Source organism: Heterocephalus glaber, unplaced genomic scaffold (assembly GCF_053883595.1).
Source record: "Heterocephalus glaber isolate CG9 unplaced genomic scaffold, H.glaber_assembly_v1.0 deba00001444, whole genome shotgun sequence".
In the NCBI taxonomy this organism is placed as follows: domain Eukaryota; kingdom Metazoa; phylum Chordata; class Mammalia; order Rodentia; family Bathyergidae; genus Heterocephalus; species Heterocephalus glaber.
Genome location: NW_028258297.1, coordinates 10,683,544 through 10,708,885, shown reverse-complemented (window position 1 = coordinate 10,708,885; position 25,342 = coordinate 10,683,544). Strand labels below are relative to the sequence as shown.

The 25,342-nt window shown below is 54.8% G+C and overlaps 1 protein-coding gene across 11 annotated transcripts; it reads left to right on the top strand.

Moving 5' to 3' along the window:
• Window positions 1-15,163: 15,163 nt before the first annotated feature.
• Kctd17 (potassium channel tetramerization domain containing 17) lies at window positions 15,164-25,262 on the top strand. Of its 11 annotated transcripts, none has more exons than XM_087213938.1 (8): window positions 15,164-15,294; window positions 16,988-17,096; window positions 19,477-19,568; window positions 20,186-20,281; window positions 21,424-21,549; window positions 22,809-22,908; window positions 23,105-23,627; window positions 24,414-25,262. In XM_087213938.1, the coding sequence occupies exons 6-8, from the start codon at window positions 22,894-22,896 to the stop codon at window positions 24,788-24,790; spliced, it is 915 nt and encodes a 304-aa protein (XP_087070064.1). In that variant the 5' UTR covers window positions 15,164-15,294; window positions 16,988-17,096; window positions 19,477-19,568; window positions 20,186-20,281; window positions 21,424-21,549; window positions 22,809-22,893; the 3' UTR covers window positions 24,791-25,262. The 11 variants fall into 11 exon arrangements, 8 of the variants coding, with proteins under 8 accessions (XP_087070064.1, XP_012927958.1, XP_012927957.2 ...); XR_015452304.1 differs by lacking the exon at window positions 15,164-15,294 and adding an exon at window positions 15,708-15,954; XM_013072504.3 differs by lacking the exon at window positions 15,164-15,294 and adding an exon at window positions 15,709-15,954 and having other exon boundaries at window positions 23,105-23,476.
• The last annotated feature ends 80 nt before the right edge of the window (window positions 25,263-25,342 follow it).

The window sequence follows — 25,342 nt, the reverse complement described above, 5'->3', positions numbered from 1 at the left end:
CCTTCCAGAGCCTTCTAGCTGGGGTTCAGTCTTCTCATCTGAAAAATGGGAGCCAACTCGGTCCTGCCAAGAATAGGGTTGGTCTGCTGTCTGGTAGGTGAAGCTGAAGACCATGGAGGAGTCACTCCTACAGGAAGAGCCTGGACCATGGAAGCTCTATTACCGGAGCTTTATTATCTGTAATTTACAGAGAATGAGTCATTCAGGGGAAAATAAAATGTTGAGGCTAACTCAAAGCTGGATCACATTAACATGCTAACCTGAGAGGGGTGCAACTCCTCAGACTTTATTCTGGCTGTTTCAGGCTTTGCTGCACAGTGGTACCTAAAGGAGCTGCTTGTCCCTACACCCAATGGCCCCAACTTAGCAGCACCTGAGTCCTCGGTGCCCTGGCCCATCCTTGCTGGTGGCACTTCCCATTTTAGGTCTGTTCTCCACTGCCCTGTCCCTCAACACACCCCTCCATCTACCCCCAGCTGGCCCAGCCCTCTCTGGGGGCTGCCACCCATGCCAATGGCTCAAACCACTGCTGAGCCAGTCAGTGCCTTGAATCTGGGCCTGCTGCCTCCTAAGCTGAGAGTCCTGGAGCTGCTGCCTACTGGGCCCCAACCGTACTCTTCTTCCACCTGTCTTCTCCGTCTCAGCCTGCACAGCCACTACATGTAGGGAACAGGGAAAGGGGATGTTACCAGAACCCCTGCAGTGAGTCCTGGTCTCCTGTGAGCCACAACAGCACAAGGCAAATTAATGAATAAAGACAGAAAATGAGACTTGGAGAAGCTGAGCTTTGGTGCTGATCAGTGGTGCTCTGGGCAGCAAAGGCAAAGTCATCCCAAGCTTGGCAACTCTTTATTCAGTACATGCAGTGTAACACATGACTCAGAGGGCGGTAATAATCCTAGGTTAATGAGGAACTTATGCAGATGAAGATCCAAGGTCAATGAGGAATTTATGTTGATTAGGAATTTGTCCCTCCCCAGGTGAAACCTTTCTCTTACTACTTGGTTCTCAAGGAACCAATATGTCTTCAGCTGATGTAATCCTGCCCTGGAGTGTCACGGCATCCATTGAGGTCTTAGCTGTGACCAGAGGCAAAAATGGAGTTATGTCTTGACATGCCATCACTGGCCTGTAGGCAGGAAAACTAGGCCTAATCATAATTTAATTGTGTAATGATTTTTCCCAAAAATTATGTAGAATTGCTCCCAACAACTATGGTTGTCTGCACCCAGACCCAGCAGTGATTCTGCCTCCCTTACCCACAGCCCGTCGGCAGGAGGCCTGTGAATTCCTCCTGTTTCCCTCTCACCCTGGTCCAGGTCACTCATCCTCCCCATGCCCCAGACACAAGCAAACATGGCCTGCCTCACCAGGGAATTCCAGTGTCCACGCTCCCTGGCCCCAGAATGTGGGGCCACAGAGGAGGAAGCCAGCCCCAGAGATGCAGCCCTGCCCGTAGGAAGATGAGGACAGACAGACAGATGCAGTGAATGTGTGTGGTGAGGAGCACCTGGGAGGTGGAAACTCAGCCCAGAGGGAGCAGCAGGGCTGCTTCTGGGTCTGAGAGGGGCATCTGCACTGGCAGCAGTCCCTGCCATGAGCTCACTAGACCGAGCCCCACACAGCAGGCAGCAGAAACTCACACTAGTCCCCACGGCCCCCAGCCTCCTTGGCTGTGGATGTGTGCAGATGCCTCAGTTTCCTCATCTGTGAAGTGAGATGTGAGGTGCTCTGGGGATGGATTCACACGAAGTGCTCGGCACAGAGGCTGGAACGGTACCTGCTGAGAAGTCAAAGCCTCTGTCACTGCTCTCACCACCACTCTCTCTGCACCTGCCTCCCTCGCTGGGCTGTGAGCCCCTGCAGGGTGAAATAACTCACTCAGGTTCCTCTCCCTGGCACCTCGCAGTGACTGACATGGTCTGGGCCAATGAATGTGCGACGTGTGCCTGAATAAGCTCTTAGGGCTACAAAAGGCATTAGTGATCCCTCCTGAATACTGAGCACTTTCCATGAACCAAGAAGGATGCTAAGTGCTTTGCATCCACTTAATCCAACTGCCCAGAGAAAGAAGGAGTAGATAAATCAGGTGCCTCACCCAGGAAGAAAAGAGGGATTAGGGATGGGGATGGGATAACTACCAGGTTTCAATCCCCTGCCAGACAGGACTGACAAGGAAACCAGAGAAGAGGGAGAGCAGTTCTCTGGGGGAAGGGATGGTTCATAAGCCTCTTACAAACATAGTCACACACCCTCGTGCGTGTGCACACACAAGAACACACTACCCCACACCATTGCTCCCAAGTGAGAGTTAAAGCAACCAGGGCCTAAGTCACTTGCCTGGCTAGATGCACACTCTTGGATACATTTCTCCAGGACTCTTTCAGAAAAGATGCCCTCCCTCTCTGTAAACAAACAAACAAAAACGCAGTCACACTCAACAGAGAACAATGCAAGCGAGGAGACAGTCACTGGGTGGTAAAAACCAGGTGCATAACTAGTTGCAAGCATCAGCTGAACTGCAGAATTTCAAGCCCAGAACAGGCGGGCAGGGCCTCTGGGAGTCCTTAGGTGAGCTGGGAACTCGGGAGGGCTCACGTGACCCACAGTGCATGAGGAACAGTGGAGCCTCACATAGGATGGGGACATTTTTTATGCTGCCTGCTTTGCCTGGTTGGCTTTAAAAGAAAGGAAACAAGAAAATATGTAGAAATGAGTTTGGTTTGCCTCTGTTTCTTTCTTTCCCTGGGGTGCCCTGTGGTGAGGGAATCAGCATAGGGATTCAGTACTGGGCTGTGCTTGCTCTTCTAACAGCTGGGCTACACATGCATCACCGGAAGTGGAAGTAAGGAGCCAAGCCTGACCCTAGGAGCATGAGATACATGATTGGCAGGGATGGGCAGTAATCACTGAGGCAAGAAACACCGTAGACCAGCCGGAAGTTCCTCCATCAAGAGCTGCTCTGGGGCCCTCTGTGAGCAGAGCCAGAGAGCACCCTAGGCTCGCATGGGTCCCCACCATGCCCTCCCTCAGACTGCCCACTTGCACCCTACCCCACCAGCTCTGGGAAGTTTCTGGCTTCCTGACTGCCCTTCTTAGGCCCTACATTTATGTCCAGCCTCTGCCTTCTTGATTCAGTGGCCCTTGGCATGACCCAGGAAATCATCTGCCCTGGCCACACCAGCTGCCACCTAGACCTGCAGGTCAGCCTCTCTTAGGATCTACTACCCCCTTCCTCCTTTCCTATAGCATGGGCCATGCCAAGAGCCATGCAAAAGCAGGTAAGGGGCAGGGAGTAACAGGCCAGGGAAGACTGAAAAACCCCTAGGGACGCTCGGCCAGCAGTGAGCAGAGGGGCTGGTACTGGGCTGAGCCCCCAGAGGTGGGAGACAGGGAAGAGTTATCAATCTGGGTGAGCTACGGCAGAAAGAGTTAGAATGGGGGCTCTTTGGAATGGGGGAGTCTTTCAAATGCCAGCCTGGAGGGTGGGGGCAGGGATGCAGCCCTGCAGGGGGAATGGATCGGAGCTGGCCCTGAGCCCACTGTGGGTGCACTGGGCATGGGTGTGTTGGGCCAGCTGGCAGGTTCAGAGTTGGGGTAATAGAGAATGAGCTAGTGTCACCACAGGAAGCCACATACCCGCCAGTGACAACAGCAGAGTCCAAACAGTAGTTGCAATAACTGAGCTTCAGTTACTGCCACACTTACTCATGTGCCGGCTGATTTTGCTGCTTTAAAAAAAAATGGCCACACGAAATATTTGTTAAAGACCCTAAAATAAAAAAGTAGAATGGCCAACTAGAGGAAGTTGTGGACTTACTATTTCTAAATAACTGGTATTTATTTATTTGTGTATACACTGTACCACTGAGCTACGCCCCAACCCCTCTGAATAAGCGGTTTTTAAAAATACATTATTGGTGGAAGGAACACGACCTGGAATGGGAATACATTTCACCAGCATGATCTTAATTCTCTGAATATGCTTCTGTCGAGGTGTGACATTGAATGGCTGCATGACATGCCACTCATCTCGTATTGCGTACAATAAAATACACTTGTACACTTGTCTTCAGGTTTTCAAAAACACAGTCATGTAACCACAGCCTCATCAAGATGCAGAACTTTTCCCCTCCAAGTTTCCTCCATCCTTTCTAGCCATCCCCTCCTTACACCCCAGGTCCTTTGATACCGCTAATCTATTTTCTAGTTCTATAGTTTGACTCTTTCCAAATGTCCTAAGCCTGGGACCACACAATAGGCAGCTTTTGGAGACTATTTTGTCTGTTTCACTTCACAACATTCATCTTTTCCCACCGTTTCATGTATCGATATCTTATTCTTTTTTCTCATAGGTCTTTCCCATGGAGTGAAGGTACCAGGATTTCTTAATCCAGTTGGAGGATACATATTTGCTTCTAGCGCTGTGCAATTACAAGTAAATTTGTTACCAGCCTTCAAGTAGAAGGCTCTTGGTGAATAGAAGTTTTCATTTCATGTTCCGATTATTTTTGCCAGAAATTGCAAATAGCACAGTAGTGAAGATTTTCTAAACCATTTGCCCCTGTTAAAGGATGTAATATTATCAGCTTAAATTTCTATAAAGATCAATCAATCCATAATCTTCTAAATATTGTATCTTGAAAATGGGGCATTTATGAATCTCCAAGGTGCACTGGCTGAGCGTGTAGGGGTTGGTAGAAATCAGACAAGGTGAACTTCAGCAAGTTTTTACCCCCCGATGTTTCTGCTCAACACCAAAATGATGTGTGTGGGGCCGGGGATTTAGCTCAGTGGCACCACACCTGCCTCGCAAGTGCAAGGTCCTGAGTTTGATCCCTGGTACCAAAAAACAGATGTGTCTGAGAGACCTCACTCCTTTCTTTTCTTTTCTTGGGTGTGTGTGTGTGTGTGTGTGTGTGTGTGTGTGCATGCGTGTGTGTTTTGAAACAGGATATCGCTATGTAGTTCAGGCTGGCCTCAAACTCCTGGTGATCCTCCTGCCTCAGCCTCCAGAGTGCTGGGATCACAGGTGTGTGTCACCACGCCCAGCATCACTCCCTTTCAGCACCATTGAAATTCCACTGCTGGTGGCTTCCAGGAGCAAGGGACAGAGCCTGTGCTTATCTTCACTAGGGCTTCATCCTGTGACAGTGCAGGCATTGGCTTTCAGCAAGCTCAAGGTGAACTGGGAGAAAGATACATAAACTCTGTGCCATTTCCATTGCCCCCAGCTGTTATGGCTTCTGTCTAGATGTCCCCCCAGAGCCTCATGAAGTCTTTTTTCAGAGGTGGCTGAATCTAGAATGTGTGATGCTAGAACTAAGGGCCTGTGATTGGTTTGGCATCACCCTAATCCCAGTGGTCTGGGTAGGCTAAAAGGGGCAGAAAGATGCTGATAAGGCCCCTTGTTACTTTTGCTACCTTGGTGGGCACCATGAACTGTTTCTCCTCTGCTACACCCTTCCTGATTCTCTTGTTGCTTTTGCTGCTTCCACCGCCATGAACTGTTGCCCCTCTGCCACCTGCCTTGGAGCCAGCTGATTATGGACCGAAACTCTATGAACTGTGAGCCGAATAAACCTTTCCCCCTTTAACTTTGGGTGTCATGTATTTTGTCTCAGCAATGAGAGAAAAGTAACACAACAAACAAACCATGATGACTTCATCTTGATGGAAAGGAAATAGCAAAACCAGTTCCACAGAAGGCAGTGAGGACCTGAGACTTGGCTGGGCTTTTCCCTCCAAGCCCTCGTGTATCCCCTGATTCCTTGAATCTCAACTATCAGCCTGCTCCTGTGTGTTCTCTTCAGCTTTCCTCTTCTTTCTCATTCTCTGCCCTTCTGACTGTTTGGGGATACTTTTGGAAAGCCTTCACGCTTCTATTTTCCAGGCTGAAATGAAGAGTTAGTTAGTATTCCTTTTTTTTCTTTTTTTTGGTACTGGGGATCGAACTCGGGACCTTGCACTTGCTAGGCAGGCATCGGAACCACTGAGCTAAATCGCTGGCCCAGGAGTTAGGATTCTAGATGCAGGCAAAGCCTCAGAACTTCCCCACTGAGGATAGATCTGTGGAGAGAAATCTTTCTTTTTTTTTTTTTTTTGGTACCGGGGATCGAACTTGGGTCCTTGCGCTTGTGCAGCTGGCGGCGAAACCACTGAGCTAAGTCCCTAGCCTGAGAAAAATCTCGTAATGAAGCCCGGCACCTGTTAGACTGCTGGGACCCCACAGAGGGAGAGTATCTGTTTGCCATCAGGAGAAGAGATCCTTCTCTACAAAGTTCTCTTTTGTGCCTCAAAAGAGTGACTTACACGTGTCTCAATGAGTCTCACTTACAGTTCTTCCCACAACAACAGCACTTAGCTGATGAATTTCTCCCGGAATGCCATACTCAGGGACTGCAAGTGTGTAGATGTTGGTGACTGGCTTTGGTCAAGTAGCACCAGCCTTATTGGATTCCTTCATGTTGCTGTCTATCAGGGTGCTTTCTAGGACAGTATTCTGCTGTGTAGATATACCAAAATGTGTCTATCCACCCACTAGCGGATGGACATTTAGTATTTTGCAACTTGGGGCAATGTATGAGAATTCTCATTGCTCTACATCCTTGCCAAAATATGGTATTGTCAGTTTTTAATGTTCAAGGCTGCAGAGTGGCCCAGCACACCCCTTTCTGCAGGCACAGAGGGCAGAGCACAGTGACACCCTGGGCACCTTGCACTCTGAGTGCCAGGGTGACCACCCCTCACGCAGATCCCATCTTGGCCTTGCTCCAGCAGGGGTGGCAGTGTGACTTGCCAGGCAGAAGCAGAGGGACCTGGATTTGCAGTTCAGCACCCTGCAGAGCGCTTGTCCTCAGGTTTGGAACCTGAGCGGGGGGCACCTGAGAAGCTACAGGTGGTGGGGTGGACTGGGGTGCAGTGGAACGGAGCCTGCATCGATGACTGGGTTTCACACAGACCAAGGAGAAGCATGAGAAGGCCGTGAAGGGGCTGGATCAGGGCACGCCCTGTGCATGGAGAACCTGGTGCAGGTTGAGCAGGGCCCTCAGTTGGAGGGGAAGCTGCTGCACTTCTTCCCAGAGGCTCTGCTGGTGACACAGAAGCACCTGGACCTGTCAGATGCAGTCACAAGCTTCCCTGGAGCAAGAAAGCAAGTCCCAGTGGAGTCAGAAGTTGCTGTTCAGTGACACTTCAATGCTGTGCTGCTGGCCTGCAGTGACATCTTGCTAGAGGTCCACACTGACAGACAAGGGGCCGTGGATGTAGCTCAGCGGTGCTGCACCTGCCTCAAAGGCTCAAGGTCCTGAGCTCGATCCCTGGTACAGGAAAAAAAAACCCATGCTGACAGACAGACGTCCACTTCTGTCGTCCATGTGGCAGAACTATTGAGAAACAAATCACAGGTTAGGACTTGTGGTTCATAAGAAATTACACTGTCTTTGTTGTCATCTTTATAAAAGCAATGAAAAGCAGTAATTATCTCACGGCCGCTGTTCAATTAATCTTTACGACAGCCTTGTAAAGGAGGCCGTGTTGTTCCTGTTGGTGAGGAAACTGAGGCTGGTGAGGTTCAGAGCCCTGCGTGCTGCCTGACAGCAGGCAAGGGACAGGGCTGGGACTGTCCAGCTCTCCGGTGTGTGGTGACCTCTCTGGCATGTGTGTGGGCACATTCGTCGCCCTTGGGTTGGTCTTCTCAGGGCTGGGGACCTACCCTGGGGTAGGCGGCCTAGTTGCTTTGGCTTCCTCCACTTGTAGCCACCTCCCTCCAGTCCCCTGGCCATCTCTCCTTGTGTGTTGACCACAGCATCTTCCCTCTGTGTGTGTCTTGTCCAAATTTCTCCGATCTTCCCTCCTTCCTTCCTTTGTTCCTTCCTTCTTTTTTATTGTAGTACTGAGGGTTGAACTGAGGACCCTTGTACCTAGCTATATCCCCTCCCCACCCCCTTTTTTTCTTTAGTGAATGTCCTGCTAAGTTGCCTAGGCTGGGGCTTGAACTTGGGATCCTTCTGCCTCAGCCTCCCAGAGTGCTGGGATTGCAGGTGCGTGTGGCCTTGCCCTGCCCAAATCGCTCCTTTTTATAAGGCCACAAGTCCTGTCAGATTTAGGGCCACCCTAATATCTTCATTTTAACTTGAGTTTCTCTGTACAGACCCTATTTCCTTATAATGGCACATTCAGAGGTCCTGCGGTAAAAAAAGGGAAATATGAAAAGTATATGTATCTATTCATGTTATGTCGTGGGTCTAGATGTCCCCCCAAAGCCTCATGCAGTCATAGGTGGGGCTTTTTCAGACGTGGCTGGATCTAGAGTGTGTGACGCTGGGATTGATTCACTGTGCAATGCTAAGCTCAAGGGCACTAGGATGAAGGGTGTGAGTGCTACCCACCCTAAGTAGTCTGAATAGGATAAAAGGGGCAGAAAGATGCTGTTAAGGTCCCTTTTTGCTTTGCTACCTTCTGCTCACCATGAACTATCTCTCCTCTGCATGCCACCCTGCCTGGGAGCCAGCCAGTTATGGGCCAAAACCTCTACAGATTGTGAGCTAAATAAACCTTTCCCCTTTAACTTTTTGTGGGGGGTATTTTGTCTCAGCAATGAGAGAAAACTAATGGAGACAATTCATTCTTGTAAAAAGACCCAGCAAAGAATAAACCCCAAATTAAGATTGACTCCCCATGGGGATAGGTAGATGGCCAGTGAGACTTTTGTACTCTTTTGTATTCTCCTGTATAGAGGGTCATTGTTTATTTTTCATTTTTATTTTTTGTACTGAAGATTGAACCCAGGGAATTTGCACTGAGCTACAACCCCAAACCTTTTTACTTTTTTAAATTTTGAGACAAGGTCTCACTAAGTCTCTAAATTACCTACGCTGGGTTCAAACTTTTGATCTTCCTGCCTCAGCCTCCCAGAGTGCTGGAATTACACACATGCACCACCACACCAAGCCTGGGTATAGCTTCTTGTGTCATCCTGACATATTAAATAAAAAGTCAGTCAATCAACAATAACGACCAGAAGAGCATACAACACAAACAGAAACAAGTGAACCTAACTGGTCTTCAAATGGATACCAGAACCACTCTGAAGAGGCACAGGTTCACCCCATAACTTTCCCACCCCACTTGCCCACCCAAGTAGCTCTGGGATGAGGTGTTTGGCAGTTTTATGCCCTCAGACAAAAGACAGAACAAAACCCAGACATCAGAAAAGACATTGAGAACTCTTGCTAGTAGGTTTGCTCTTCACAGGATACAGGTTACCAATTACAAACTAGGGCTGAGCAAACAACTGATGATGTTGAGGGTCCTGGGAACCAACTGCTTCCCTGTGGGAGAGAGGAAAATAAATTCAGGAAGAGAGGAGGGGAGAATGGATTCATGGTGCTGGGCTAGAGCAGGAGGGGTCAGTGAACTCAGGGTTCCAATGGGAGATGAACACAGAAACAGGTGTGTGTGTGTGTGTGTGTGTGCGCGCGCGCACACACGCACAGGTTACACTCCAGCTCTGTGCCCTCAGAGTGGCAGGGAGCAATGACATCCAGGGCAAAGAGCCCACCTGACCTGCAGGTCTAGGTGTCAGGTGCTGCAGGAGCCAGGCTGTTTGGTGGTTGTTGTTGTTGGCTTTTTCTTTTGTTTTTGTTTATTTGTTTGTCTGCTTTGTTTATGGCGCTAGGATGGACTCGTGGGCCTTGTACAGGCTAAGCAGGTTCTCTCCTGCTGAGCTGTAACCTCAGCCTAGACTCGCTGCAGTGCTCAGACAGTAGTGGGGACCCCTCCGAGGGACACAGGAGGAGGTGAGGGCAGGCGAGTCATTGTTGAACAGGTGCAGAGTGTCGAAAATGGGGCAGATGGCAAATGTTACGTTTTGTGCATTTTACTGCCATTTTAAAGACTGTGTTTTATTTACTTTTTTTGAAATGGATACAACAGCTAAACAGATTTGACCGAATCTTAGATAATTTGAACAACAAAATAAGTAATAACAGTAATAGATTGTAACCCAGAATAAAATAAGAATCCAGCAGTCTGTATTGCTATAAATGAATGAGTGTATACAGGCATGAAAGAGAAGGGAAAAGTCTTCCTCCTGTAGATGCAAAAGGACTGATGGAATCCGAAAATCACAATTTGGCAAGCATCACAGCAATGCCTATTTCAGAGAAGAATAATTACTGAATACTAAAATTACTGATGAGATAAATCAGCTTGATAAGAAGCAGACTATTAGCATAGTTTCACCCTATCTCCTCATGAGGTACTGATTAATTCAAAAGGGGAAAGGGTGACTACAGTGATACCAGGAACCCCCCAGTGTGATGCAGAGAGAGGGCAGGTGTGGCTTCTGTGACATGCCTGCCCCAACCCCTAGAGTGGGTCTGATCATGAGGAATCCCACAGCGAAGGTCATGCTGCCAAGTCGATCACCCATATGCTTTAAAAATGAAAGAGACCATTCCAGGTTAAGGGAGGCTGAGTGCGCTGTGTCTTGGATGGGATCCCAGATGCTTTCAGCATTTTTTTTTCTTGCTCTATAAAAGACATGACTAAGACAAATGGAGGTTTGAAGACATCTACAGAAAAGTTAGAGGTATTTTATGGATGGCATTAATTTCCTGGCTTTGAACTGAGCATGGTGGTTGTGGAAGAGAATGTCCTTGTTTGTGGGAACCCACGCTGAAGAGTTTGGGGGCAAAAGGTCATTGACTCTGCAGTTCACTCAAAAACAGTTCAGAAAAACAAGAAAGGTTCCAGGGGAAGAATGAAAAAGCAAGAGCAGTAAAGTGTGAGCATTCAGGGAATTTTTGGTACTATTTTTGCAACTTTTCTCTATGCCTGAAATTATTTTAATGATATGCTTGGATTTTTTGGAGAGGTACTGGGGATTGAACCCAGGGCCTTTACAATGACATCCCCAGTCCTTTTAAAAATATTTAAATGTTGAGACAGAATCTCCCTAAGTCACCAAGTTCCCCAAGCTAGGTTAGAATTTACAACCCTCCTGTCTCAGCCTCCCAGAGTCCAGGGATTACAGATGTGCACTGCCACACTTGGCATTTTGTTGTTTTAATGCAGATTTTTCTGATTTAGTTTCAACCCAGGCTGTTAAGTGTGCCCACATTCTAAAACAAGAGGACAGAGAGGTAGAGAGATGGCCCCCGAAGCAGCAGGGAGACAAAGAGCTTTCTATGGAGGCAGTGATGGGGGGGGGGGCCCTGCCCCGTGGGTACAGGTGCTGGGATCAATCACCTCCCTCTCACAGGCTGATGGAGGGGCTTGGAGGAGCCCAGCTTCCCAGCTTGACCTGTGTGTCCTGAGTTCTGGGGCCTCAAGGAGGAGCTGAGACTGGAGGGTGGAATGGGCCTGAGGAAGGGGGTGCCCTTCACAGCCCTGCAATGACAGCCACAACTCCCACCCGGTCAAGATTAGAAATCCCCCCAGGAGCCCGGGATTTAGCCCAGTGGCACTACACCCGCCTTGCAAGCGCGCGGTCCTGAGTTCGAGCCCCGGTACCAAAAAAAAAAAAAATATATATATATATATATATATCCCCCAGGAAAGTGCTAGTGCTGCCTGGCCCGTGAAGCACTCACAAATGGCTCTCTGGCATCAGGGGCTGGAGCGCAGGGGACAAGTGGATTCCTAGTTCAGTGTGCTCAAGCTGGTAAGAGTTGGGCTAGCTGTCAGGGACTCACTCCCAGAGCTGAGTTTTGGGAAAAGGCACCCAATAGACCCAGACTGGACCTCGTGAGCAAGTGGGCGGTCCGGGACTACTGCTTCTGCGCAGGTACCGGACAGGGACGGCTGGCGCTCCCCTTGGTGGTACAGTTGAGTCACGGGCCCCACTCACCGCGGGTCAGGAACGGCTGGGCGGTCTGCTGAGCGGCCCCTTCTGATTGAAGGGAGCAGAGCTGGCTCCGGTGGGAAGGGGCCCTTTTCCGTTCTCTCTGGGGACATTACCGGCCCTCTGTGAGCTCCAGGGTTGGGTCAGGATCTCATTCCTTTCCGAAACTCTAAAGCCCAGCACTGGAGACGGGCTGGTGACTTTACAATTCGAGGACGTTTTAAGTGAAGACATGGTGACCTAGGTGTTATAAACATTCATGTTCATGGGGCCACGTTTAGCCTCTCCAAGACTGCTGCTCTGGTCCGGGATGGGGCACACAGCAGGTGCTCGGCCATAGGAGCTAACATCTGCTACATGTAATAGCGCTGATTTCAATATGCAAATGGCATAAAGTGAGGTTTGAAAAGATTGCATATCTAACTAACCTGTGCCTGAGTAGGGTGCTGGGGGCAGAGTCACTGTCTTCTGTCACCGTCACTGTCACTGGGCCGCTATCTTCCAAAACAGGGCTATTTCTGGCGGGTTGGATGTACCTTCTTTGCCTGGCTCCACCCCTTTCTCTCCCCAGGTGACCTGAAGAGGTGGGGCCTCAAACCAGCACCCCCACATCAAAGCCCAGCAGCAGGACCAATGTCCCCCCCACACCTCAAGCAGTGCCAGGATCGGATTTGCAGACAAGGCCCAAACTAGCAGTGGAAGCAAATGTGAATGTTCTGACATCCCAAACCCAGGGATGAGAGCTGAATGCCAAACGCCAGCCAGGGTGAGCGACATCTTAGTCGTGGAACTGCCAGCAGATGTGACACAAGCCACTCAGATGTGGAGATGCTGTGAAGAGGAAGAGAGGGTTCAAAGCAGGACACCCCAGGGTACACACTCAGGTGAGAATCCCGGAGACACTGTGTTCCTTCAGTTCTGTCGAGGTGGAGTGTCACGTGGTGGCTTTAGGTCATGTAGGCTCAGCATGAAGAAATTGCATCCACTCAGTGCTGGAGCTGGGGGGTCATTTGGGGTTATTTCTCCCCGCCTCCCCTCAACCCCCAGTAGGGAGAGGGGGTAGTTTGGTTCACCCCTGGCCAGTGGGTAGCCCATGGCTCAGACACTGAACAAGACAGGGTAGCAGGAAATGCATGGCCTAACAAAAGCCCATATTCACCGGCCTCTGGACAGATGGCATGGCGAGCATCCTTCCGCTGTGTGTGCACCTGACACTCTCACTGCAGGTGTGGAAGGAAGGTACAGTTCCTGTTTCCCATTTATACATGAGGAAACAAGTTCGGAGAGGGAAAGTGGCTTTTCTGAGGCCACTCAGCTAGCAAGCCACAAAGCCAGGCTGATGTTCCTCTCTGGGAGCCTGCTCTGTCCCACTTTCCAGCCAACCCATAACTGAGGGGACAGCAAGGGGGCAGTGTGCCCAACAAGCACTTGAAGTCTGGGCCTCTTCCAATACAGCCCTCACCCCAGGAATGTTTAGGGTTTTTCCCATTATCTTCCAAATGGAGGACATGCAAAAAATACATGAGTGACAGTGTGTGATTACAGGCAAGGCTCTCTGGGATTCCTCTCCAGCCCACCTCCCCCAAACTGAAGCTTCCGGGAGCGCAGGGACACAGTGGGCATCTTTGTCCCCGGTGTCTGTACAGCTGGTGCTCAGCAAACACAGTGATGGCCTGGTTACAGTACAGAGGAAGGGAGGGGTCCTTTGCACAGGTGGGGACAGCCCCTCCTGCCTCCCAGCCCCCATGATTTTCCTCCAAACCTGGCCTCCCCCAGACAAAGCCTGGACACAGCAGGGATGCACTGGCCGCTGTCAGCCTTGTTCAGGGACCTTGGGTCTTGCCACCTGGCTCTTGGCAGTGTCCCTCATCGATGAGATAATTGCTTTAGGAGGAAACTTTTAGGAGGCTGCTATGTCCATGGAGGGACAGGGACTCCGAGGAGGGAAAGGGGGTGAGACAAGCTTCCCTGTGGCCCAGCCTCCGCCAGGTACCTCCAGGACTCTGGCCACAAGGCCAGCTGTGAGGGGTGACAGTGCCCATCCCTGCGTGGGGCGGACACAGGCCTGCCCTGGGCTTTGTCTGGACCGTGTCTTCCTTGTCTGTAGCATGACATCAGGGGCCCCTTGGGCAAGGCGCTGTGAGATCCCAGGGGCAGGGGAAACCAATGGCTGCTGGCTTTGGCTTCAGGGTCAAGGAGGCCTTGAGGGCAGCCTCGCTCTCTGTGGCCTTTTCCAGCACAGCCTGGGGACAGCCAGGTCTCAGCCTCATCTCACAGCGGTCAGGTAGAACTGGGAAGCGAGTTGTAGCAAGGATGGGAGCCAACAGGAGGCACCACCTGGCCCAGGCAAATCCCTCAATGGTGATGGCTGCTGCTCTGGCAGTGCTGGGGTCGTGACAGAATGCCTGGCACATAGGCTGGGGCATGGAGGAGATGGCACACATGGTACATGCCATGCTGCACTGGCCCAGGGAAGCAGAGAGCCATTAAATAAAACAGGCTGGGCATGGTGGTGCACGCCTATAATCCTAGCACTCTGGGAGGCTGAGGCAGGAGGGTTGTAAGTTCAAGCCCAGCCTGGGCAACTTGGTAATTTAGTGAGACCCTGTCTCAAAATAAAAATTTTTTTAAAGGGCTGGGGATGTAGCTCAGAGTAAATGTCCTGGGTTCAATCCCTAGTACCATAAAAAAAAAAAAAATAGAAGTTCAGTGCGAAGGCAGAAGACAGCCTTTGTATTTTGTCCCATTCATCTGCCCTAGGTCCAGCACCCGTGGGTCCGGGGACAGAGTGTTGCAGTGACAGTGTTGTCCTCAGACGTTCAGTGAGCAGTAGGGGAGGGCACGAGAATAATGGCGTGGGAGGGAGGCGGGGCACCCCCACCGACCTGAACAGTGCCCCCTATTTTCCCTTCCTGCCCCCAGCTGACCCCAGTCTCCGCCACCCACCTTGAACCCTAGTCCCAAAACGCCATTTCCACGACCTTCCTCCTCTGCTGGAAGCCACAATGCCTCGAGGTCCTGCTGCAGAGCCCGCCCCTCAGTGGGAAACAGCCCCAGGTGGGTGGGGTCTGCTCCACAGAGGGCCCCGCCTTCTCGTTCCCCACGGGGCTCCATCCTCTCGCCCAGCTTGACCCATTCTGCCTGGTCCCCACCTCCAGCTTCTCTCCCTGGGCTCCTTTTTCCCGGTTTTCCGGTCTTTGGAAGTCATTACTCCCAAGGCTGAGGGCAACTCCCCGTGCTCTCCAACCCACGTTGCTCCTCTGTCCTCAAAGAACTTCTCTGGGGAAAGAATGCACCTCACCCCTGCGCCCCTGCACACTCACAGCGCACGGGAAAACACTCGGAACTGGCTGGGGAGCAGCTCACGGACAGAGCACCTGCTCGGACTGGCTCCAGCCCCAGCACCGCGAGAGCACACACACGCACTCACTATCCAACAGATTCAGGTAAAAGTCGCAGGAATCGCAGGAGGGAGAAGTCTAGTCCCACAGGGGCTGGACTGCACAAAGGAAAGACAACACTTGAGCTTAGCCAAAAGGCCAAGAAGCGACGGTGCGGGACAAACAAACGGCAGAATTGCTGCTTAGGACATGACTCTTTTCCCTATGTCTGGGAACCTGATCTTCCCCAAACATAGGAAAGTGCCAGCGTGCTTTTTTGGTCTGCAGACCCGCCTCGCCGGACAGGGGAGGAAGGCGTGAAGTGGGCGTGGCGATGGCGGGGGGGGGGGGTGCGGAAAAGGGAGGTGTGGAGTAGGCGGGGCGCGACAAGGGGAGAGGAAGGGCGGGTGAGCGTGGCGACGCGGTGGGCGGGGCCTGGAATACGCGAGGGCCGGGCCGCGCGGACTACAGCTCCCGGCATGCCCGGCGTGCATCGCCCGCCGCGCGGAGTCGTGGTTGCAGATGCGGTGGCGGGCGATGAGGATGGACGCCAGGGAGGCAGCGCCGCCGGCGGGGGCGGGTGGCCGCGCCGCGGGCGGCTGGGGCAAGTGGGTGCGGCTCAACGTGGGGGGCACGGTGTTCCTGACCACCCGGCAGACGCTGTGCCGAGAGCAGAAGTCCTTCCTCAGCCGCCTGTGCCAGGGGGAAGAGCTGCAGTCGGACCGGGTGAGCGCGCGGGGGCGGCGACCGGGGGTCCCTGCTTCAGACGCGGCGGTGTCCCGCCCCGCCCGGTCAGCGCGCCCGCCCGCAGCCTGGGGCCCGGCTGGGTTCTTTCCGAAGAGCCAGAGCCGGAGGAGGGAAGAACTGGCAGGAGGAGGGGGAGGAAGTGGAGCCCAGAGTGTCCCCTTTGCCGTGGCAACGGGAGCACGCAGGCCGCGGGCTTTTGAAGCTTGGACCGACAGGTCTGGGGCTGTGGGGAGGGACAGACCCACTTCCCAAACAGGACCCCTGCTCCGGAGAGGAGTTAATGGGGCCACCGACCTGTCCTTCGGGGTGTGGGTGATGAGGGGTGAAGGAAGCAGGTGGAGGAGCTGGAGTGCCTTCTGAGCTGGGCTTATCCTAGGAGGAGCGCTGGCCCACTGGGCACCATTTCTGGTTAGCCGCCCTGCTCTGGTGCAAACCCCTGCATGACCGTGGGTGGAACCCTTCCCTCCTCCGGGCTCAGCCTCCTCCTCTGTAACCCGAGGGCTGGTCTGGAGATGGCTTCAAAGGTTCCCTGTCCCTCATGCCTACGCTGTGACCTTGGGCAAGTCCCTCATCTCCTGATGTACCCAGAGTTGTACAGATGCCGGCCCTGCCTCCCTCCAGGCTTCAAGTGTCCAATGAGAGCATGCCTCTTTTGAAAACTTGTAAACATCCCTGAAAGACTAGGGATCTGGTGGACAGTAGGGCTGGCCTCGGGGGATATTCCAAGAGCCCTATGCTGGGCCAGGTGCCCCTCAGCATATGCCCACAGTGACCTCTAAATATGGGGAGATAAGAGAGGCTCAGACAGGGCAAATTGTTGACCCCGTCTGGAAAAGGCAGAGGTGGAGTTTGAACCTAGTTCCATCTGACCCCAGAGCCTTATTGCACTGTCCTGCTTCTGCCCCCTCCCTCCCTCCCTGCAGTCCCTTCCTGTATCTGTAATGAGAGGTTGGCTGGGAGGACTAGGGGGTGGGCTCACACTTCTCTCACCTCCAGTACCCTCCTCTTCTAGGATGAGACTGGGGCCTACCTCATCGACCGTGACCCCACCTACTTTGGGCCCATCCTGAACTTCCTCCGACATGGCAAGCTGGTGCTGGACAAGGACATGGCAGAGGAGGGTGAGTTGGTCCAGGGAGCTGGATTGGGGCCCACACCCTAGTCCTGCTTCTGTAGGCTGCTGTTGCCTTCCGTGGAGGCCTGGAGCCATTTCTGCCAGCCAGGTTGGACACCTGCTCTCTCCCTTGTGGTCAAGGCTAATTCTCAAGGTCTCTGCTGAACTTTCACTGAATGAGTGTTTTCAGGGAAGGTTACAGAGGCACACACAGAGGACAGAGGAGGCCAGTGATGCCCCAGGGCCTCTTATGTGCAGGGATGCCCATTCTCTGGCCTCCTGGGAAGCCAGGTGGGGACAGTCACACCCAGAGGCAGGGGAGAGGGATGGGTGGAGATGAGCACTGTAAAGGCTTGGCCTGCTTTCTCTGGGCAATCCAGTATCTCAGATGCTGCCTGGCAAGGGCTGGCAGGCAGCAGGTGGGTGGAGCTGGTGCCTCTTCCCCAATCTGGCAGCCTCTGCACACAGCACTGGCTGTGGGTGGAGGCAGGGGGGTGCTTTCTGGGAGGGCTTTGGCTCTCCCAAGCCTGCAGTGCCCACATCTGGGCCTAGCAGACGGTGGGGAAGCCATGGCGAGGAGAACAGTCCCTTAGCAGAGCCCAGCCAGGGCCAAGGACTACAGTCAGTGGCAAGTCAACTTTCCTCAGAGCACCGCATGTAGCTCTGGTCAGCTGACCCAGCAGGGACAGCTAGGACAGGTCACTCTTCTCTGCTGCACTGGTGTCTCTAAAACGGGGCAGTGAGCTGCATTCTGGAGACATGTTGGTCTTACAGATGTGAGTCCCAGCCCATCTCATCTTTCTCCCCTCCCTGAGCCCCAGGTGGGCCAAGTGAGTCCGCAGTAGGTCAGGGCTTCAACACCAAGTGCCTAGCTGTGCTGAGCGCTAACAGTTTCTCCGGGATCCCAGGTGCTATGGGTGTGGCCTGGGCCCAGAGCAGATCCTCTGGGAGTGGGAGTGAACACTGCAGCTGCAGCTGCGTCACAGCCAACACCTGTTTACAGGTTCTGGGCTTCTCAAAGCCCTAGTACTGCCAGCACCTTCAGACAGGGCGAGGGCCCCCTCAGGCAGATGGGAGACCTGGGAGAGGACTTGGTGAGCCCTGTGACTGGGAATGTTACTCAGCCCCTCTGTGTCTCCCTTTCTGTGAAATGGGGGCACAACAGCATTAACCTCACTGGCCCCAAGGCTGCAGGCTGCAAGGCTAGATGTCTCATCTGTCACCTGTTCCGGGCAGCAGCACTCGCTGACTACCCGCTCTGTGAGGTCCCATGTGGGCATCAGAAAAGCAGGGAAGAAAAGGAAAGGGGTCCTGATACAGTCCATTCTGGCTATGACCACAAAGTACTATAGGCTGGGTGACTTACAAACCACAGAGATTTGTTTCTCCCAGTTCTGGAGGCTGGAAGTCTGAGATCACCATGCCTGTAGGGTCAGATTCATGGTCATGGCCTAGCCACTTCCTGTAAGGGCACTAATCCCATAGGGGGCCACCACCTTCATGACCTTGTCACCTCCCACAGACCCGTATCCCTCCTAGCACCATCACATCAGGCATTAGGTTTCAGTGTGTGAATTTTGGGGAAACACAAACAGTCCATCATAGATGTCCCTCAGGAGCCCAGAGGCTAGTCTAAGAAAAAACCAGAAGCTCCTCTGTCCTGCAGTGTAAGAACTCAAACACTGGGAGCTCCTGCTTTCTTGTGTGTGGAGGTGACTTGCTTCATCTCTTAGGCTTTGTGAAATGGGACAGTGACAGGTTCTCTCCCCTTAGGATGAGTGAGAGGGTCTGCAAACTTCTGTAAAGTACTGTAGTTGGGAGCTGCACATACAGGAGTGTATGTGTTTGTAGTGGGCAAACATGGGATCTGAAGGCCGAGGAGCTTGAGTTTTCTCTGCAGCATACTGGCTTTGTGACCTTGGACAGGCTGCTCCTCTTTGAGAGCCTCCATTTCTCCAGTTCAGGGAGATGATGAAAGTACCCACCTCTAGTTCTGAGAATTCAGTGCCATAAAGAATGCCACATTCTGAGCACAGGGGCCTGGCACTTAGCACATGCCTGGTGAATGACAGTGTAGCAAGCTGGGCCTGGACCTCCTCACAGTGCGTTCAGGGGCCCAGTGCCCTCATAGCCCTGGACAACCCCAGATGATGCTCCGACCGGGTCCTGTGCTCAGCACTGTGGAGATGTAGGGCGGCAGCTCACCCCTTCCATGGGGAGTGTGGGATCCCCGGAAGGAAATGCTCCCTCTTGCCTGACCCCTGAACGCACAGTTGCACAGCTCAACCCCCGAGGGCATATGACCAGAACAGGAAGTGGGTTTGGGAACAGAAGGGACAAGGGGAAAATGAGGCACGGACAGCAAGACTGAGAGGCTGCTCTGCCAGGGGTCCTGGAAGAGGCTGAGTTCTACAACATCGGTCCACTGATCCGCATCATCAAAGACCGGATGGAGGAGAAGGACTACACAGTGACACAGGTCAGGGCATAGGTCATCCAGCCCAAGGGTGGGGCCGGTGAGGAAGGGAGGCTGGGGAAGGCAGAGCATCTTTGAGGGGAAGGTGGTCGCAGCATGCTGGGGTTCTATCCCTGCCTCTGCTCCTTTTGCTGTGTGACCTTGGCCCAGTCATGTCCCTCTCTGGACCTTGATTTCCTCTCATGGAATATAAAGGCGCCAGACTTGCCAACCCATCCCTTCCTCAAAGACACCAGTCTGTGGGAGGAGATGGAGTTCTCCATTGCCCTGGGAAGTGCAGGGCTGCACACAGGGAGTGAGGCACCCCACCCCACCTTGCCACCCCAGGGTCTGAAGAGGGGAGGCTTAACTGGTGACCAGATGTCCCCCGGGCTCTGCCCTCCTTCCCTCTTGTGTCACCTGTGTTCCAGTTCTGGCTCTGCCACCCTTGAGCTGGGTAACCTTGGATTAGTAACTGAACTTCTGTGAGCCTCTGCGAAAACTCCCATAATGCGCAGGGTCCTGGAAAGATAGGTACTCAGAGCATGGCTCCCTCCCTCCTTCTTCCTCTCCTGTCCTCCTCCTAGGGTGTATGTTTTGGGAGGTGGTGGCTGCCCTCCATGTGACACTTCTGCCCACAGGTGCCACCCAAGCACGTGTACCGTGTGCTGCAGTGCCAGGAGGAAGAGCTCACACAGATGGTCTCCACCATGTCTGACGGTTGGCGCTTCGAGCAGGTGGGTGGGGACACTGGGGTACCTCGGGGGACATGGGGGCTCTTCCTCCCTTCAGCTCAGCCTTGGGGTCCCCACCACCGCCCCACCTGGAGACTTCTGAAACCAAAGCAACAAGGTTTGAGGCCTCTCCTGGTGTAATGATGGGGGAAGAGGATGGAGCCTCAGAGTCCTCCGCAGCTGCACCGTCCATGAGCGAGGTTGCAGCCCTGAGAGACAACCCAGGTGCAAGGAAACGAGGGCGACCGAGGTGAGGGCACTCACCTTGGTCCACACCTCTGTAACAGCTCCGTAGCATAGTCCCCGGGGCCCCAGGAGAACAGCCCTGTTAACTTCAGGGGAGCCGCATGCAGGCTTCCTACGGGGGCTGCATGGGGACCAGTGGCACCTCCCAGGCCAGATGCCCTTTACCAGCAGGATTGCTTTCGTCACAGGCAGTATTGTCCCAGGGATACACACAGTGACATCCCACCACAAGAAGCACTCTCCCCCCTGGCACTTCTGTCTACACCTTCGGGGCTGTGACTTACCCCTGCCTGGGCAGGATGCCACCAGTGTGGTGCAAACTGCTGGAAATACAGCATTGAGGTCTTGAAGGCTCCAGGGAGGATGCAGCTCGATCCCAGGTTCCCACCCCTGTCCTGCTTCGCAGCTGGGGGCCTCCCAGCCTCTGCCAGCTCTGCCAGCTCTGCCACTAGCAGGGTGATATTTTCTTTGCCTGCTGAAAGAGGGTCCCTGAGAGCCAAATGGGACCCACCAGGAGCCAGGACCTCTTTAGTCAGAGGGCTGCATGAGTGTGGCTGTAGTGGGGACCTAGGACAGGAGTCTTTGGCAGTGGCCCAGCCCTCAGGGACAGAGCAAGCAGGTGAGGACCCCTAGCCATCTGTCCTTTGGACCAAGGCCTGGCCGCCGGCTCCACCTCTGCTGCGAGGAGGGAAGCAGATGTTCCTTGGGGCTCCTTCATGCCAACCCAGGCTGCTGTCTAGTGTGGGTGTGGCTGGGCTCAGAGCCAGCCAGGCCAGGAAAGGCACAGGTAGGAAGGGAGGTGTCCTGGAAGCCGGGAGCCCGACCCGAGCATCTGGGCAAGAGCACAGCTAAGAGGATACTCAGCCTCATCTGTCCCCTGCACCCCACCCCACCCCCAGCTGGTGAACATCGGCTCCTCCTACAACTATGGCAGTGAGGACCAGGCAGAGTTCCTGTGTGTGGTGTCCAAGGAGCTGCATAGCTCCCCCAACAGCCTGAGCTCAGAGTCCAGCCGAAAGACCAAGGTGAGCCCACCTACCTGAGCCCACACCCCTGCCCGCCCCTCGCCATCCCGCAGCTGCTTTTTCCCTCCCTCAGCACACGCATAACCCCATGGTCACAGCCCACGCCATCCATCCCATGCCACATGGTCCTGTCTGCACACACCAGTTACGCAGGCCCAGGCTGGGGAGCAGCAAGATGGGCCCGTCCTGGGGGCACAGCCAGAGGCACTCAAAGCCACTGGATTGGGGCCACATGCTGGCCACGAGTGTTGTGGCATGAGGCAGAGTGGCTGAACTGGGGGTCAGGGCCTGGTGTGACACTCTGTATGACCTGGAACATGTCCTGTCCCCTCTTGGCCTCTGTGCTCTGCCCTCTGTGTAGTGTGCAGGGTATACTGTGGACTCTGTTGCCTTGAGCTTGGGCCCCTGGGCTCCAGATGGATAAATGATTCCCAAGGGGTGGTGAATGTCCCCAGTCCTGCCCGTTCCAGGCCTCCTCCTTGCATGAAGGGCATCAGGAACCCCGGGGACCTGGCTCTGGCTATCCACCCTGGCCCAGGAACGCTGTCCTGGGGGGACACGTGGCAGCATCAGCACTGTAGATGGGGTAGAGTGGGATCCTGTTCCCTGAACCTGAGCTGGCTGGAAGCCCCAGGGGCCTCTGGTAGGGTCCACAGACTAGGCTGGGAACAGGGAGGCCACTCCTCCTGGGAACCTGTGCCCGTGGACTGGAGGCTTAGAAAGTCCAGCTTCCTGTCTGTCTGTCTGCTGCCCTGTCCTGCTGTGACTCCCCTGTCCACCCCAACCCCGTGGGTGCCAGCTGCAGGCACTGCCTTTGAGGACTAAAGGGTGAGCCCACCACTCTGCCTCCGTGTCACCAGATGCTGCTGCTGGTGTTCCTGACCTGGCAGGTGGCTGCCCTGTGCTCCCTTGGCCCCTATTCTGAATCTGTCTTCCCAAAGCAAGACTGTGCCAGGTGCCCTTGCAGATACCCAGCCATGCCCACCCACTCCTCTTCCACCCACTTGCCCCGGCCCCTGCATGTGTGACAGTAGCCAGGCTGACCTGAAACGTCCCAGCCTGAAAGGCCTCCGCTGGCCGCTTCCTCGGGGGCTGGAGAGGATGCCCCCAGCTTGTGTGGCTTTAACCCTCTCTCTCTGGAGGTCCCCTTCGTCTTGCCTGCCTGCTCTGGCCTGAGATCGGGGTCTGTGGGGACAGCTACCCTGGCCCCCTCGTTAGCGTCTCCACTCTCTCTTCCCTGGGTCCGCCGGCGGCCACAGAGCACGGAGGAGCAGCTGGAGGAGCGGCAGCAGCAGGAGGAGGAGGTGGAGGAGGTGGAGGTGGCACAGGTGCAGGTGGAGGCAGATGCCCAGGAGAAAGGTGCAGCCCACCCCCAGGAGGAGGATTGCTAACAGCCAAGCGAGCGAGCGGACCTCCGCCCTCTCCCTGCTGGAGCCAGCTGCGGCCGGGTCGGGCCGAGGGGGTGGGCCGCAGGGTTAGCTCAGTGCCTGGCGCCTGGCCGCCTGGCCGCCTGCCCGCCTGCATAACCATCCCTTCTCTCACTTTCTCTTTGCAGCCCAGTCATCTCAGGATCCCGCTAACCTTTCCTCCCTCCCACCACCGCCTCCTCCGCTTCCCGCTGGAGGCCCCGCCTCATCTTCATCCACCTCCTCTTGCTCCTGGACCTCATCTGCACCCTGCCTCCTCCCTCTCTGCCCCTGTCCAGGTTTCCTCTCTGCCTGCTCCCACCTCCATCCTGGGACTACCCTGGTCCCGGGCCCCCACGCCCTCCACCCAAGCCCTGCAGCCTCGCATCCCAGAGCATCCTGCCTGCCGCCGCCTCCCGCGCCCCTCCTGGTCCCTCCCACCTCCCAGCCTGGGGAGGAGGGACACAGCCGTGCCTGCTGTGTGCCCACCAGCCCTACCACCACCACCGGGCAGCTCTGAGGTTGGCCTCAGCCCTGGGCACCACCCTGCCCGGCTCCTGCCACTGCCACCTCTCGCCTCTCCCTGCAGGGCCACATCCGTGCCCTTCCAGACCCGAGCCTGCTCCCCGGCCCCAGGCCTGCCCCAGAGCTGCCATCCCGGTTGGCAGCCCGGTGGGTGGAGCTGGAGGGAGGGGCGGAAGCCAGGAGGGTGCACATGTCTGGGCCTTGGGGTGAGGCTCTGAGAGCAGAAAGTCAGGAGGCGGGGCCCTTTCCCGTCTGCCCACCAGCTCCTGGGCCAGGTAGGGGAGGGGGAGCCGGGACCCCAAGCCTTGGCCTCAGCCATGGTACCCCAAGAGCTCCCGTCACCACACAGGGCATGGGTCCCCTATTTCTGTGGGATCAGGAGGCCGGGCCACATGTTGACACCCTTGGCCAATGAGGAGTCAGCCAGAGCCAGTTAGGGATGGGACTGCAGTAGAAAAGCCCTGGCCAGGTGCCCATGAGCCCCCACTCAGTCTCTTCTGCCAGCTCTGTAACCTTAGGCAAGTCTGGCCTGGGTTTGGTTCTAAAGTGGGGACAGACAGCTGCCGTGTGACTCCCTTTCCTGGGACAGCAGTGACTTGCCTCTTCCAGCCCTGTCCCCACCAGAGGCCCGCCTCTCCCCGCAGGTGCCACCCAGCCCAGGCTGGGCTTGGGGCTCGGCTCGGGGCTCAGGGCTTGGGCCCAGGGCTCGGGGCTCCAGATGGGTTAGCTGGACGCCCCTCCCACCCTCTCCTCCTGGGTTCTGAATCCGCCTTCTCGGGGCCTCAACCCCACTCTTCCTCCAGAAGCAACCTGTGACTCACCTGCCTCTCTCTCTCCCCCCCCCTCCTCCTCCCCTCTCCCCCTCACTCTCCTCTCCGGCCCTGGTCTCCTGACCCCTCCTCTCCTCCTGCCCTTGCCCCTCTTATCTTCTAGCTATTACAAGCCAGAGGCACCCGGCTGTGAGGCCCCAGAGCACCTCCAGGGACTTGGGGTTACGATCCGAAATCTTTTATTTTTGTACCACCGGGTGGGCCCCTGGCCCCAGAAGGAAGACGCCCTCTCCCCCCTGCCCCTTCTGTCTACACCTGCAGGGCTGTGACTTACCCCTGCCTCTGGTGGCGGGCTGGGGGCCTCCTAAGACCTCACGAGGCCTGTGGTGGGCCCTTGGCCCTCTGAGCAGAGCCGCCTGCCCCTGGCCCAAGTGTAGCACTGTCCAGCTGTGTCTGCCAGGCCTCTCTGTCCCTTTGCCCAGTCCCCCCTGCTGCATGGCGGATGTACTCCCTCCTGGCCCCGGCACATCACCTCCTTGAGCGTTTCCCTGTCAGTGTCGTACCCCTCCTGCCCACCCACCTCACACGGTTGTTGTGGGGTACAGCAAGGAGCAGAGTCCCTGAAAGCCCTCAGGAGTCTGAGGCTGCCCTCCCTCATCTGTCCCAGGGAGGCCCAGCCTAACCCTGAAGCTTGACACTGCTGGCCAATAGATTTGGGTATTGGGAAGAAGGGTGTGGGGATTCAGCCCTTTCCAAAGGAAGAGGTAGGTGAGTTGACCCTCACCTTGGCTGTCCCCATGCCCACCCATGTGAGTGGCTGAAGAGCACCCTGCCCAGCCAGCAGGGCTGGGAGCAGCTCAGGGATTTGTGATAAGGGCTGGACCCCTCCCTCTTTTGGAGCAGAGGCTGGCTAAGGCAGGCCTCAGCAGGGGCCCTCTGTGTGTGACCGCCAGGGTGAATGCCGACCTCAGCTGCGTCCCAGTCCTTCACAGAATAAACTGAAGAAACAGCCTGGCTGCCTCTTTTTCCAGGCCACTGCTGGGGACAGGGGCCAAATTCCAGGTGGGACAGACCCACCCAGGGCCATTCTGG